Source organism: Hemicordylus capensis, chromosome 1, assembly GCF_027244095.1.
Source record: "Hemicordylus capensis ecotype Gifberg chromosome 1, rHemCap1.1.pri, whole genome shotgun sequence".
Lineage (NCBI taxonomy): Eukaryota > Metazoa > Chordata > Lepidosauria > Squamata > Cordylidae > Hemicordylus > Hemicordylus capensis.
In genome coordinates this window covers 421636491-421653053 of record NC_069657.1, presented here as the reverse complement: position 1 = coordinate 421653053, position 16563 = coordinate 421636491, and the positions used below count along the sequence as shown (strand labels likewise).

The following is a 16563-nucleotide window of genomic DNA, read 5'->3' as shown; positions in this document are numbered from 1 at the left end:
CAAATAGGGGGCTGAATTAATCTGGGGGGTGGGGGAAAGAGTATTCCAAAGAAGAGGGGCGGCCACAGAGAAGGCCCTTTTGTACAGCAGTGCCTGGGATACTAAGGGGGGCCAGCTGAGAAGACCTCACAGGACAGGATACAACCAGCCGAGAGAGGCGATCCTGGAGATATACAGGTGCTAAGCCCATATGGGTTTTGTAGGTGAGAACCAGCACTTTGAATTGGACCCGGAAGTGAACAAGCAACCAGTGCAGCGATTGTAAAAGAGATGTAACACTATTAAATCTACGGCCACCCATGAGGAGGTGGGCTGCTGCCTTCTGGTCTAGTTGAAGCTTTTGAATAGTTTTCAAAGGCAACCCTAGGTAGAGCGCATTACAGTAATCCAAATGAGAGGTAACAAAGGCACGAGTTACTGTTGCCAGGGCTTGACGGTCGAGAAAAGGCCGTAACTGGTGAACCAGCCGAAGCTCGGCAAAGGCACCCCTGGCCACAGCCTCCACCTGCTGTTCAAGCATGGAGCCGCGTGTCCAGAAGGAGCCCCAGATCACAAACAGTCTGCCTCAAGGGAAGAACAACCCCTTCAAGAGATAAACTTGCACACGGCAGTTGGCCAGATTGCAAACTGAACAAGAGCAACTTGGTCTTGGAGGGATTAAGCCTGAGCTTGTTTTGGCCCATCCAGGCCCAGCGGCATTGTGTTAATGAACAAAGTAACGTATTTTAAATATACTTGGAAATAAACTAAAAGATCCAGGCTCAGATAAGTTCCTTCCGTATTGTGTCCTCCCTCCCCAAATATTGCAGCCAGATATGGCCAGAGGGGATGTCCAGCAAGCAATTTTGTTATTGATTTAAGTCCTCTAGTGTGGACTCTGATTCACTGGCCTTTATGCTGTGCATATATCATCATATTCACTTTAAAAAGGACAAATCCTTTTAAATGTAACTCAATGATTGCCTTTCCTTGTCAATTTTATTTTTATTTCTATGTATATGTAAGATTTTTTTAAAGAAAGAAGTTGAAATCCTTCATTATTACCTGTTGTGTGTTCATTGTTGCATTCCCTCCTACTTGTTGACCTAAAAGAAAATATTGCAATATTATACATATGAACTGATTTTATGTATCTCTAGGATCCTATGGATTTTGAATGGAGTTTTTGGATGGAATGGGGAAAAAGGTATATACTATGGCTTCTTTGTGGCCACTTAGTAGTATCCCAGATGTCCAGCCTTTACATGGCGAAGGTAGGTCAATGTGAATGCATTTGTTTCTCCATAGGTCTGTTGGCAGAGATTGCCCAGGGCATATACTAAGGGTGAAAGTAAGGAGAACATATGGCTAACTAAAAGTAGCAGTCTTATGTTTCTTTCTCCCCTCCTCCAGTAACATCTTGTAAAAGAAACCATGTGGTGTGACATTACATTGACAGTCTCCCTGCCCATGTAAGCAGTAACCAAAGAAGCAGAGAAGGTAGTTGGGGAACTCTCAAAGTGATGACATCACATCACATTTTTTTGTTTTACTGGACATTACTGTGGGAAGGGAAGATGTGGATCTGCTTCTGTGATTTCCCCGTATCATCTAGTTCTACCCTGAGCATCTGAGATGTGTGGGGATTTGAACCTGGATCCAACAGGCCCAACACCCTTCCACTATGACACTTGCTTATAAGGAGAGATGCACAACATAGGAAGCTGCCTTATACCGAGTCAGACCAGTGGTCCATCTAGCTCAGTATTGTTTACACAGACTGGCAGTGGCTTCTCCAAGGTTACAGGCAGGCGTCTCTCCAGGGAGGGAACTTAGAACCTTCAGCATACAAGCATGCAGGTGCTCTTCCCAGAGCGGCCACATCCCCTAAGGGGAATATCTTACAGTGTTCACATGTAGTCACCCATTCAAGTTCAAACCAGTGCAAGCCCTGCTTAGCAAAGGGGACAATTCATGCTTCCTACCACAAGACCTCTCCCCCTGCATGTTAGGGCAGAGGCACTGAAAGAAGAACTGTAAGGAGGTCATGCTTTCCCCTTTCTTTGATTCTTGTAATGTGCAAAAATACTTCTGCTAGGATATGTTAAGGGGATTTGTAGCTTAGCACCATGTGTTCATCTCATCTGGAACAGCAAATGTCCTTTGTGCTTACTGGGGTGTATCCATCTTCCACTTTACAGTGCCATTCAGTCAATATTTCTGATAAGTTTTTTCCAAGTTCCTCCAGTACAGGGTTGTGTGTTTGAAGGTACAGTGAGTTTATTCAGGTCATGAGACATACTTCCGTATACTGTGTCAAGTGTATTTGAAAATTAAGTAACTACTTAATATCGATTCTAACAACTTTGTATTTGTTGAAGTGGGTGAAAATAAATGAGCTAACAATTTAAAAATCCTTAATTTAGCTGGTTGATTATATGATGTGGAGTGCTGAGTCTGAAGCTGCTGTTGCCGGATTGATGAATTATAAGAAAAGAGTAATTTCAGTCAACCAGACACAATGTTTTCATTGATCTGCTTAATTAAGTAAACTGTGGCACACATGCATGAAAAATCCAGCTGACAAACTTCCCCCCCCCCCGCCTTTAAGAGCAACAGTACCAAAGCTTTTGAATGGCAATGTGAAAGGCAGGATACCTGTTACTTCAACAGTTTCAGCTGAGAGGTTTTATAAAGCTCTCTCAAGTCCCCAAATGAATGTTCTCAGCTGGAACGGAGATATGGCTGCCAGCAGTTCTGGCTCATATTATCTGTATTGCTAGCAGTAGCACAGGGGAAAACAAGGCATTCTCTGCACTCTGCTTGCCTGTCCACCAGCTTGCATCACATTTTATTATGACCTCCAGTGTGACTCTCTTCTTGTCTGGAAGATATTCTGGGAATTGCTGTTGATGTAAATTGAGGGTGTGCATGGAGTATAGAACATAAGATGCTCAAGATATGAACTTCAAATCCCTAATCAGCCAAAAAGCTCACTGTCTCAGCCTAACTGAAAGATAAAATAGGATAACTATGTTATCCCATGTGTAGACCGCACTGAATGGGATAAAAGTATAAGTACAAACAAGCAAGCAGGAACTTTGGTGATCCAGTGAGGCAGTATTTTCTGTTGCTAAACCAGGCACCAAATAATTCATCCCCTTACCCCATCCCTTGGCAAACAGCATCATTTGTTTGTGGAGGCATGAATTGGCCACAGCTACATAAGACCATCTGCTGGAATGTTTCAATGGTCCATCTAGTTTAGCATTCTGTTTCCAGGCATAGCCAGCCAAAAACTTTCAAGAGGCCCCAAGCAGGGCATGAAAGTAGTAACACTCCATTTTGTACATGGAACGTCCATTTAGCTGGCATGACTCATGATCTTTGATAGACCTATCCTTCGTACAGTCATTAATCCCTTTTAAAAAACTCTCTAGGCCATATCTTGGCTGACCTTGAGTTCTAGTGTCGAGAGATAGGGGGGATTCCCCTCTCTGTTTTCTCCATGCTATTCATAATGTTGGTCTTGTCAGTTGTCATCTCCCCAGACTAACTGGAAGTAGTTTCTACTTCCAGTTAGTCTGCCAAGGACCAGAACCAGAACTCCATCATGGTGACCTGGGCGTTATCTTTCCAACCACGCTGAATGAACATTCTAGCATGGAAAATGGTGGCATTGTTAGACCTCTGCGGTGAAAAGACTCTCTCCTGAGTGTCTTGGGTGTTCAGTACCAAAGATGTCAACTTGCATTGCATTGAGCACCCAGGGTATCTCACCATAGCCAAAATGATCAGGGAAACACATGTTAGGAACTAATAGGACTTATTAGAAAAGCCTTTGCTTTTTGCTTGGGCTGGTTTTGGAAGCTTCCTCAGAAATTTGTTAGAGAAACTCTACAGCTGTGTAGTGGATTTTCTCCTAAGGCTATCACTGGTCTTGCCCCACCACTTCTAAGAGCAGGGATAGGCAACCTTGATTCTCCAGCTGTTGAACTATTCCCAGCCTCAATTTATGGAGAGCCAAGGCTACCTACTTCTGTCTTAGAGCCTTAAGAATCCCACCCTATGCCAGAGCCTTTCCTTCACTCCTGTCGCATCTAGGACTTAGGACTAGACATATATGACAACATCCTTGGAAGTTACAGAAAAATGATTGTTACAGGCTGCAGAAAATCAGCTGCCTCTCTCCTGGAAGGCCATGGGAAATGAAAACTCATGGGAGTGATAAACACAGATGAAATAATAGCAAAAACACATGTGATTTTAATTAATGACTAACTAAATGAATGAAGTTCTTAATGAAAACAGCTTTCTTGGACAATCCTAGCCAGAGGATGAGTCAAGGGCTGAGATCCAGAGCTCAGAGGCAGCTTTTGTCCAGGCATGATGTGAGCCCAAGCAAGAAGTCTTTAGAGGCCTTCCCTGTTTAAAAGGCCAGCCTGAATAGACAGAATCATCTCAAAACAAGGAGCCATTATTGAATGTTCCAGTCTGCTGGCTCACTATAAGACTACTTCTGCAAAGCTGGGAATTTCTGGTTCTAGTCCCAGTGACTCAGATCCTTCAGTTTCATGGAAAGTCTTGAGCGACTGATCATTTTGTGGAACCTCTCAGACTTTGGTTCTCTTTACAGTGTGGCTTTATAGCCTCTTATTCAAGCGTGCTAGTACCTGAAGATATATATTGCAATCGTTCAGGATTGGGAGCTTTTGGGGTGAATGACGTGGGTTGATAGATAGATATTATCTCATGTTGTTTTATTGTATTTCCATTGTATGTTTATAACTACTTTTGGTCTAGTTGCTGACTGTAATAAAATGACTGACTGATATATATTTTTTCCTGGTGAGGCTTTGATGTGTGAAATATTCTCGGACTGGTTTTATATATACGTTTTCTGTGTTTATGTGCCTTTTTTTGAGAGAGTGTGCTGTGTTCCATCTGGTTGTCTTCCACAGAGGCTGGCAGGACTTGGTTTTGAGTATTTGGGAGTCCTCAAACAATTTTTTTTTGCTCTTGTTGGTATATTGTCCCTCTTTTATGGGTTGTTTGGATCAGTTATGTGTGAACTGTAGGTTTTCTCCCGACATTTCCCATTGCCAATAAAGCTGTCTCTACAATGGTCTAACCAACAACAGTAAGCTCCATTTCCTTATTGCATGCCTGGTGTCCACATTTCTAAGAGCTGCCATTGCAGCTGAGTGATTTCCCCATTTCATTGAAAGCCCTAGAGAGGAAGGGCACTGCACTCACAGCTTCCTTCACTACTTTACTCAGCTGGCAGCTCTGTGTGTGTGTGTGTGTGTGTGTGTGTGTGTGTGTGTATCCCCCTGAACACTTACCTTGATTACTGTGAAGGTTTAACATGCAATTCTGCCTTCAGTATAGGAAACTGGCATGGTAAAAGTGGAGGCTAAGGTTTGGATGACAGTTCTCAACCACTGGCTCAAACCAGCCTTTTGCCCACGGGGCTTGGTCCCGTTAACCCTGCAAGACAACTTTCAGTCCTCATGGAAGCAGGCAGTTTTCAACAAAGTGGAACAGCTGGGCTTCTCTCTGCCTTTTTTGCTGGCAGTGGGCTGGGACAAGGGGAAAACAGCCATCAAACAGTGGATTCTGGACACGGAACGCCATGCACATTTAAGTAAGGTGCCAGGTTTCCTGGCCCCAGATAGTCGTAGGTTTACCATTTCCCCCTCTGAGTATTTGGCACAATTGGAAATACCAAGTCACAGAAGGGCGTTTACCCTTGCCCGGTGTCATGCCCTTCCCGCTGCCGTTCTGGAAGGCAAATACAAGAAGATCCCATTTAATGAAAGGCTTTGTCCTTGTGACTCTGGGGAGGTGGAAACCATAGAACATGTGCTCCTTTCATATTCCTTTTACAAAGACAGTCGGGACAAGCTCATATCAGCCCTGCTTTTTAAATACCCTGGTGGCTCTAGACAAGCCTATACCAAGTTGCTTCTTTCAGATGACAATCAGTCCTTCACCTACAATGTTGCCAGGTTCTGTGGGGAAGCGTGCAAGATCCACTGGGGCCTGATCGCCAACTGATACCACTGGCAGCAGATTTTTGATTTTATTAGATTGTATAATGTTAATTTGCTCTGCCACTCTATAGTTTTTATATATTCTTTTTCTATTATATACATATTTATTTAATTTATTTATTACATTTGTACACCGCCCCAAACTTTCGTCTCTGGGCGGTTAACAATAGTATAAAACAAGTTAAAATATATACAAAAACTTAAAACAATTTAACAATTTAAAAATCAACCATGAATTAAAACCTTAAAATTTAAAGAACAGAAAAAGCTTGGGTGAAGAGGTGGGTTTTCAAATGCTTTCTAAAAATTGTCAGAGATGGGGAGGATTGTATCTCAGCAGGGAGCAAATTCCATAGTCTCAGAGCAGCAACCGAGAAAGCCTGTCCCCATGTGGCCACCAGCTGAGCTGGCGGCAACTGGAGACGGACCTCTCTGGACGACCTCAGTGGGCGGTGGGGATCATAATGAAGAAGACATTCTCTTAGATACCCAGGGCCTAAGCCATTTAGGACTTTATAAGTTATGACAAGCAGTTTGTATTTTGCCCGGAAACCTATTGGCAGCCAGTGTAACTCTATCAACAAAGGAGTGATGTGGTCTCTCCAAGATGACCCAGAGACCTGGCCGCTGCGTTCTGTACCAACTGAAGCTTCCGGACTACGTACAAAGGCAGCCCCACATAGAGCGCATTGCAGAAGTCAAGTCTGGAGGTTACCAACAGATGTACCACTGTTTTGAGGTCATTCATCTCAAGAAACAGATGCAGCTGGCGTATCAGCCGAAGCTGATAGAAGCACCCCTGGCCACCGCCTCAACCTGAGAAACCAGGGAGAGGTGTAGATCCAGAAGTACTCCCAGACTGTGAACCTGTTCCTTTTGGGGAAGTGTGACCCCATCCAGAACAGGGAGATCAAAATCGTCTCTAGAGTTCTGACCTCGCACAATAAGTCCCTCCGTCTTATCTGGATTCAGTTTCAGTTTATTCTCCCTCATCCAGCCAATTACTGCTTCCAGGCAAGCATTTAGGGAAGTTATGCCATCTCCTGAAGAAGTTGACATGGAGAAGTAGATTTGGGTGTCATCAGCATACTGATAACACCCCGCTCCAAATCCCCTGATGATCTCTCCCAGTGGTTTCATGTAGATGTTAAAAAGCATTGGAGAAAGTACGGACCCTTGAGGGACACCATACTTAAGCTCAGAATTTGAAGAGCAACAGTCTCCAATCAACACCATCTGGAATCTGTCTGAGAGGTAGGAGCGGAACCACTGTAAAACAGTGCCCCCCCAACACCCTCAGACGTTCCAGAAGGATACTATGGTCGATAGTATCGAAAGCTGCCGAGAGATCCAAAAGGACCAACAGAGTCACACTTCCTCCATCAATTCCCAATTGGAGATCATCCATCAGGCCAACCAAGACAGTTTCCACCCCATTGCCCACCCGAAAACGAGTTTGAAATGGGTCTAGTTAATCAGTTTCCTCCAGGACCGCCTGGAGCTGAGGCCACCACCTTCTCAATTACCTTGCCCAACCATGGGAGGTTGGAAACCAAATATATACGTTCTATGTAGTTCCTATATGTTTTTTAACCATTTTATGCTTTTAGATACTATTATGTTAACCCTTATGAAGTTTTTAGGATTAGCCTGGAGTATTTTACATTGTGAATTGTCATTATTTTTAGAATTGCATTATTATTATTAGAACTGCATTTGGTTTTAGAGATATATTTTATCCATTTTAGTTAGCTGCCTTACTATTTTAATTAGATGCTTCAAGCTTTCTTTTAGTATAGCTTTATTTTAAATAATTTTGATTCTACTCTATAGTATACTAGTAGCTTTAAGCCCGTTTCATTAACGGGCGCTAGTAGAGAAGACTCACGTGCTCACTCTCTTGCCCTCCCAGCTTCCTTCCTTTCTGCTCCTGCTCCCTCGGTCTCTGGCAGGGCCGAGTGCGGCCGCCGCCGCCAGCGGGCCGGACACAGTGCTCTCGCCTCGGCTGCTGCCGCCATCGGCCCCAGTCGGCCCGCAGCGGCCAACGCTGCCAGCGGGGCCAGTCTCCCTTCCGCGTCCATTCGGCCGTATCGTGTTCTCTGGCCGAGGCTGCAGCTCTGCTGCAGCCTCGGCCGCCTTCCCCCGCCGCCGTCTCGCCCAGCTTCCTCCACCGGCCCCGCGGCCAGTCCGGACCCACCGCCTCTGTCCTCTGCTCTCATTGGGTCTGGGCCGGACCCGCCGCCCCCTCTGGCCTTCCCGTGGCCGCCTCTTGCCTCCTCCTAGCCGGCCGATCAACATGGCCGCCCGTGCCTCTTGCCTCCCCTTAGCCGGCCGATCAACATGGCCGCCCGTGCCTCTTGCCTCCCCTTAGCCGGCCAGTCAACATGGCCGCCTGTGCCTCTTGCCTCCCCTTAGCTGGCCGATCAACATGGCCGCCCGTCTCTGGGCGGCCGTGTCTTTTTGGGCCGATCTGGGCATGCGCTCCGCGCATGCCCAGAACAGCCCAAAAAGACACGGGCAGCACGGCCGCACGCTTAAGGGTTTTATGGTATAGGATTTTAAATATTTTGTATTTTTTAGATCTTACGTCACCTAGTCTTAACTGTAATATCACTCTCAGTCTTAGTAATACATAATCTGATTGCCTTATTCATTTTACTGTATTACTGTATTATAACTTGTGCTGACCTCAGACCCTAATAATGATTGATTGATTGATTGATTGATTGCCTTCAGTAGAGACGTATAATACTGAACTATAGCATGTAATGGAGTCATTTTTGGAAAGTGTATGATATTCAACTGTAACCTCAATTTTTCTCTTCTTCTCCACCCCCCCTCCGCAAAATGTAAAATAGTGAGATTCTTGGAAGATTAATAGAAAATGAAATGTGCCCCTTTCTAATGAATTTCAAAGTGAACAGTATAGCAGGCTTTCTGTACTATAAGATTATTAAAATCTTATAGCAGAGGAAAACTACTGAACCATGTCTCTAAGATGGGAATGGAATGGGAATCTATGCATTGCTATGTGGACTGAAAACTCATAGAAGAGCTGGACTTTGAGCAGCCCAGGGGAATAATTTTTAATGCTTTCATAAAAAGCTTTTTACTTTGCCGCTGCAAATGTGTCTCTCTCTGAAAGTCAAAAGGACTCCCCACCCCACCCCTATTCTTTACTTCAAGACTGGATTTGATAATGATGTATTTATGCATATTGTTTGCTTATGTTTTCAAGTCTTGCTTATGTAAGCAGCAGCAGAGAGTAGTTTCACAGCTGGAATCGCTTCAGTGGTTACTTCTTAGCTTCAAAGAAAAGGCAAAGAGGCCAACAGACACCTAGACAGGCCACTTGATGAGCTTCAAAGAGCAGCTGATGCACACTGAACAATATCTGAAAACTGTTCTCGTTGTCTTGTGATGTCTCTGGACTCCACTCGGAACAGCATAGGGAAATCTGTACAGCTCTTTCCCATGTCATTGAAGTGTCAACTAGATGTTTGTTTTTTTAAAATGCCATTTAACTCTTTAAACATTTGGTAGCAAATCAAAGTATGTGACTGTTGGAGCACTTGGTGAGGCTGTTTTCATGAGCAGCCGGGTTTGGCTGCCATGCAGCTCTCAGCGGTGCCTCGGTGGCAGACCTGGCTATGAACCCCGGCTGTTAAACCTGGTTAAGGGAGCTAGCGCTCCCTTAACCCGGTTTAACTGACCATGTATCAGTGCCAGCTGCTTTCAGCCAGTGCTGAGACACTGAGGGGTGCCTGCCCATTGCTGGGTGGATACCCACAATGTACCACACATCTGTGCGGTGCATTGTGGGATTTCTGGGGGCTGGGGAGATGTGTCCGGGCCCCTGCAACTTCACGCTGCCTGGGGCAGCAGCAGATTGTCTGGGTGCATGATCCCCACACCCAGGAACTGGGACCTGGTTGTCTGCGAGGGAGTTAAGCTTCTGTAGCCTTCTTCCCCATGTGCCCTCCCACTTGGGACCCTGATCGTGAGAAAGGGCCCGGTCTTTGGTTTTCCAGTGCTTTATTATTAAAGCGTAGGATGGGCTTCAAGACGAGATGAGGGCCAAATTAAGTATTTGTGCACACACAAACAAATAACAGAGCTAACTTGTAGGATCAGCAGAATATTGTGGTGTCCTTGCTGAACACTACTATTTCAGACTATAGAGCAGAACTAGTCTTTCCCTGGCATGCTTGCTTGCTTTCTGTTTGTAGGAAGCTTAAAAAATGGTGGAGCATTGAAACCTGCAGCCTTCTACTTGCTATCTTAAATGGTGCAGTCCAGCAAGAGCTGGACTGTATCACTTTAGACTGGACTACATGATTCTGTTGAATTGTGTATATCAGGTCTCAGTCAAAGATAGGTGGGTTTAGGAAAGCTTTGCTGAAGAATTTGCTCGTGTGTGTGTGAAGCTTTTGTGTGCTGTTTGGATTATTTGTCTATTTTATGGGTATGTGTGACTTGAACATGGTCTGCAGCATGGCTCACTTTATTGATTTATCCATTTTGCATATAAGTTGTTTCCAGCTCTGAGTGTGACACAATTGTAATTTGGATTATGCCATAATCTTTTGCAGTCTAATATAATGGAAAATGATGGTAGAGTTCAGTATACAACAATACTGGGGTGGTGGTGGTGAACAGAATTATCTTCAGTTTGTTTAGAGCAGGGCTGCTCAACTTCGGCGAAGCTGCAGATGTTGGCCGACAACTTCCATAATCCCTGGCTATTGGCCACTGTGGCTGGGGATTATGGGAGTTGTAATCCAAAAACAAAATTGAGGAGGCCTGGCTTAGAGTAACAAAATAACCTGAGGTGGTCCAAGTGAATTCAGTGTTGGACCTGGGCTGGGGAGTAGGGATGTACATGGAACTGGCAGGGGCCGGTTTGACGGCGGGGGTGGGTGGGGGGTGACTTTAAGAGCGGGAGAGGATGCACTTCTCCCCCTGTGTTTCCCCTGCTGGCTCACGTCTTGCTAAAAGCCTATCGGGGTGGCAGTGTACCTCCCTGCCGCCCCGCTCTGACGTTATCTGGAAGTAACCGGAAGTAGTAGTTGCGACTGCACGCATTGCTCGCTCACGCGCGCACATCACACTCACACACATTGGGTCTGCGCGCAACACGCGCAGTCACAGCTACTACTTCCGGTTACTTCCGAATAACGTCAGAGCTGGGTGGCAGGGAGGTATGCTGCAGCCCTGACGGGCTTTTAGCAAGACATGAGCCGGTGGGGGAAATGTGGGTGGTGGTGGTTAAGTGCATCCTCCCCCACCCTTAAAGCCATCCTCCACTGCTGTTAAACCCTTGAGCAGGGCAACTTCAAACCTGTTTGTGCACATCCCTACTGAGGAGATCTAAGCTCATATCTCTAATCAGCCATGAAACTCACTGGGCAACTAACACTCCCACAAGATCTGGGGAGGAGAGCCAGTCTTGCAATAGTGAACATGAATTTCCCCCTTTGCTAAGCAGAGTCTACCTTGGTTTGTGTTTGGATAGACGACTACATTTGGGCACTTTAAGATATTCCCCACAGGGGATGGGGCTGTAGCTCAGTGATAGAGCATCTGCTTTGCATGCAGAATGTTCATAAGAACATAAGAACAGCCCTGCTGGATCAGACACAAGGCCCATCTAGTCCAGCATCCTGTTTCACACAGTGGCCCACCAGATGCCTCTGGGGAGCCCACAGGCAAGAGGTATGGGCATGCCCTCTCTCCTGCTATTGGTCCCCTGCAACTGGTATTGAGAGGCATCGTGGCTCTGAGGCTGGAGATGGCCCACAGCTATCGGACTAGTAGCCATAGATAGACCTGTTCTCCATGAATTTGTCTAAGCCCCTTTTAAGGCCATCCAAGCTGGTGGCCATCACCACATCCCATGGCAAGGAATTCCATAGATTTAATAATAATAATAATAATAATAATAATAATAATAATTCAATTTATATACCGCCCTTCCAAAAATGGCTCAGGGCGGTTTATACAGAGAAATAACGAACAAATAAGATGGAACCCTGTCCTCAAAGGGCTCACAATCTAAAAAGAAACATAAGATAGACACCAGCAACAGTCACTGGAGGTACTGTGCTGGGGGTGGGTAGGGCCAGTTACTCTCCCCCTGCTAAATAAAGAGAATCACCACATTAAAAGGTGCCTCTTTGCCAAGTTAGCAGGGGTTATGCACTGTGTGAGAAAGTACTTCTGCTTGTTGGCCCTAAATTTCCCAACCTTCAGTTTCATGGGGTGACTCCTGGTTCTAGTGTTGTGAGAGAGGGAGAAAATTTTATCTCTGTCTACCCTCTTCACTCCATGCATAATTTTATACACTTTGCTCATGTCTCCCCTTAGTCACCTCTTTTCCAAGGTAAAGAGTCCCAGATGCTGTAGCCTAGCCTCATAATGAAGGTACTCCAGCCCCTGATCATTTTGGTAGCCCTCTTCTGCACCTTTTCCAGTTCTACAATATCCTTAAGATATGTTGACCAAAGCTGTATGCAGTACTCCAGATGTGGCCGCACCATAGATTTCAATAAGGGCATTATAATAGCAGTTTTGTTTCCAGTCCCCCTCCTAATGATCCCTAGTATGGAATTAGCCTTTTTCACAGCTGCTGCACATTGAATTGACACTTTCAGTGAGCTGTCCACCACGACCCCAAGAACCCTCTCCTCGTCAGTCACTGACAGACAGCTCAGATCCCATCAGTGTATACTTGAAGTTGTGGTTTTTCATCTCAATGTGCATCACTCTATACTTGCCAACACTGAACCGCATTTGCCATTTTGTCGCCCACTCACCCGGTTTGCAGATATCCTTTTGGAGCTCCTCACAATCTGTTTTGGATTTCACTATCCAAAAGAGTTTGGTATCATCTGCAAATTTGGCCACCTCGCTGCTTACCCCGACTTCTAGATGATTTATGAATAAATTAAAAGCACTGGTCCCAGTACAGATTCCTGGGGGACCCCACTTCCTACCTACCTTCATTGTGAAAACTGTCCATTTATTCCTACTCTCTGTTTCCTGTCCTTCAACCAGTTACCGATCCACACATGAACCTGTCCCCTTATCCCATGACTGCTAAGTTTCCTCAAGAGCCTTTGGTGGGGAACTTTATCAAAAGCTTTTTGGAAGTCCAAGTATATTATGTTAACCGGATCCACATGCCTGTTGACACTCTCAGAGAATTCCAGAAGGTTAGTGAGGCAAGACTTGCCCTTGCAGAAGCCATGCTGGTTCTCCTTCAACAAGGCCTGTTCTTCTGTATGCTTAAAATTTTGTCCTTAAGTATGCTTTCCATCATTTTACCTGGCACTGAAGTTAAGCTGACTGGCCTGCAATTTCCTGGTTCCCCTCTGGATCCCTTCTTGGGATACATCTCCAGGTAGGGCTAGGAGAGACTCCTGCCCGATACCTTGGAGACCCTCTGTCAAGTCACTGTAAATACTGAGCTAGGTGGACCAGTGGTCTGACTCTGTAGAAGGCAGCTTCCTACATAAACTAAGCTGCCTCACAATTGATGTGAAGATAAAATCAACACCATGTGTGCTGCCTTGAGCATCTTTGAAGAAGCAAAATACAAATGTGATAGATAACTCAGTGCAAGACCTCTTATTTGAAATTGAATTTTAAATATAACTGTTTCTCTCTGTCTTTTCAGCATAAACCCTGGTTTTTGATGGCCTATGGTATGGCAACCAGCTGGTTTCTGCTGGGCATCCATGGTCTGATAGTGATTTTGCTACATGGGACTGTCTCATACTTAGTGGCTCTGTTTAAGAACCCTGTTCTGACGTGGCTGAGCTCATTGCTTCTGTTAACAACGTTGCATGTACCTGCCCTGGAAGAAATAAAGGTAATTATTTTCTTAACAGTATTAAGATCAGGGTTGATTTGATTTAAATCACTTCAAAGTAGGACTCTATTTCAATGATTTAAATTTTGAGTCAGGAAAATTCTATTTAATCATCATTTTCTAGAAAAAGTACATTCTTTTTGTCTAATATAACAATACATATTCAGAGATAGATGTAGGTTTCATTTTTAGAAGGTAGGTACACACTTCTCATAATGCTGTTTCTTTCGGGCAACCAGGCCATGCATTTCTTTGTTGCAATGTTTGCATTTGGCACGTGTGCCTGTCTTACCCACAGATACAGGAACTTCATTAAAATACTCACAGCCTGCTGTATAGGTGTCTCCTGTTTATTATATATAGGTGTTCCCCTTCTACATTGGAGGAAAAACTCCAAAAATGTTTCCTCAGGATTGCATGAATAGGTTCTGTTCACTTTTGTTTTCACTTACTATCCACACCCACCCCATCTCTTGCATTTATATCTAGACTCTTCCTTGCTCATATCTGCTCCATCCCCAACCCCCAAACCCTCCATTTATTGACCACCTTTGCTGTTACACTCTTGGAGCGGAGGAGGGTGGGAAGGCTTGGCTCTGTGTGTGTGTGTGTGTGTGTGTGTGTACACCACCTGCAAGATAAGATTGATCAGGTCTGTTATCTCATCCCCATATACTGCTCTTAACATGTTCATAAAATATAAGAAGTTATGATTAATATTCATGATGATATCTTTGACCTAGGCTCTTTTTTTAATGAATTGATTAAAAAAAATTAAAATCCAATTTAAATAAAAAATAAATCCGATTCAAATTTTAAAAATCTGATTAAAAAAAAATCATTTTTATCAACCCTGATTAAGATATTTAGACAAACCAGTGTTCTTTTTAAGGTTTTGTTGCCAAAATAGCCTTTTAGTGGAAGTAATGTGATTGGGAGCTCTACAGAAGATCGTGCTCACAAGATCTTCTGTAGAGCAGGCTGTCCATGGAGTATGCTGGGCCAGAGCTTAAAACCAATACTTTGAATTGTGCCCAGAAACAAACTAGAAGCCCGTGTTCTACTTTAAGAATTGGCAAGATGTGCTCCCTATGACTGGTACCAGTCAGCAGCTGAACTGCTGTGTTTTGTACCAGTTTTAGTTTCCAAAGAGTCTTCAAAGGCAACATTTCTCTACACAGACTGCATTCCAGTAATCTAACTTTGATGTTATCGGGGCATGTGTGATATTGGCCGGGTTTCCTTTTTCCAGGAAAAGTCACAGCTAATGAATTTAGCCAAAGCTGATAAAAGGTGCTACAAGCTACAGAGGATCGCTGAGCATCCATCCGTAGAGCTTCTGCTCTGGATTCACAAATACACGCTTCAAGTCATTGCCCACTCAAAATGACAGCATCCCTGGTGGCAGATGTCTTTAAAAAGAACCCTGTTCATTGTGTGTCAAATTAGAGCCTTTATAGTATGACTCATGACTTCAAAAGGCAGGCAAGTACTGTAAAAATATTCATTTGGCAGATCGGTGCCTCATTTATAGTCTTGCAGAGTTCCACATTCTGTGGCTATGTTGACCTTTTGAATTAGGAAGGTGAAGAAATGGACATGACAATTTTCTCTTCCAGTAAAGAGCGAGGACGTTGACGTGGGTTTTGCTATGTTCTATAAGAACAACCGGGGAATATATGATCACCTCCCTGCCACCCCCCTCTTCTGCTGCATGATGTTCTGGACTGGCCCCACTACAATTCTGGTGGGCCACTATGTGAAACAGGATGCTGGACTAGATAGGCCTTGGGCCTGATCCAGCATGGCTATACTTACCTTCTTACGTTCAATATGAAGCCTCTGATTGGCTGGGTCTGGTGTAAGTACTAGGCACCAGCCTTTGCCTGGTCAACAGAGCAGGACCTTCTGCTTGCTGCCCTTCAGGCACCAGCTTCTGACTCAACCCACCGACCTCAGGGAGTCTGAGCTGGAGACCTTCCAAGTCTATATACAGCTTGACCACACCATGCTTTTTCTTTCTCTTTGGGTGTATTTTACTCAAGTGCTGCATTTCATCCAAACACCTTAGCATCCTAATAGATGCCTTGAAGCAAATGACATTGGACAGATAAGGCTGCACTCACAAACAGTTTTAGTAAAGCTAAAGATCCTACCTATGAAATTAGAAATGCTCTGGAAGTGCTTGTGTGGCTTGTCAAATAAGTGTTTCATTGTCCTTCCTTCTCCTCCAGTTACAACTCTTATCTTAAATGCAGTAAGATCCCAAGTCTTGCATTTTTAGATTAGTGTCTTATTGATTGTGGGAGTTTTAGGCCAATGCTGCATGAGCTGAATTGTATTTCTACATTTATTCTCTCCTTGCTTTCCTGTTGGATATTTCCCCTAGACATATAAATTTGGAGAACAATAGTCTGAATAATGCAAAATTACTGTGGGTTGGTGCTGTTACAGGCCTATGAATGTTCATATATTCCATGTTTAAAGTAGCTCATGCCTTAATTAGCCCCTTAAAAAAACAATTGCTCTTTAAAAGTGTTTTGTTTTCTGCAGGTGAATGGCAAATTGCAAGGCCATTTAAACTGGTTGTACCTAGTACTATGAGCATTTAGAAAAAAAGCTATATAAATAGTGACTGGCATCCAAAGCACTGGT

The 16563-nt window shown here is 44.4% G+C and overlaps 1 protein-coding gene across 10 annotated transcripts in view; it reads left to right on the top strand.

The window, feature by feature from the left end:
- Positions 1-16563, top strand: part of HHAT (hedgehog acyltransferase) — a 476499-nt gene that overhangs the window by 149649 nt on the left and 310287 nt on the right. For all 10 annotated transcript variants that reach the window (XM_053310551.1, XM_053310492.1, XM_053310544.1 and 7 more), the window contains 2 exons: positions 1140-1253; positions 13714-13908. In XM_053310551.1, coding sequence (XP_053166526.1) covers positions 1146-1253; positions 13714-13908 — 303 coding nt within the window. In that variant the 5' untranslated portion in view covers positions 1140-1145. The remainder of the gene's footprint in view (positions 1-1139; positions 1254-13713; positions 13909-16563) is intronic.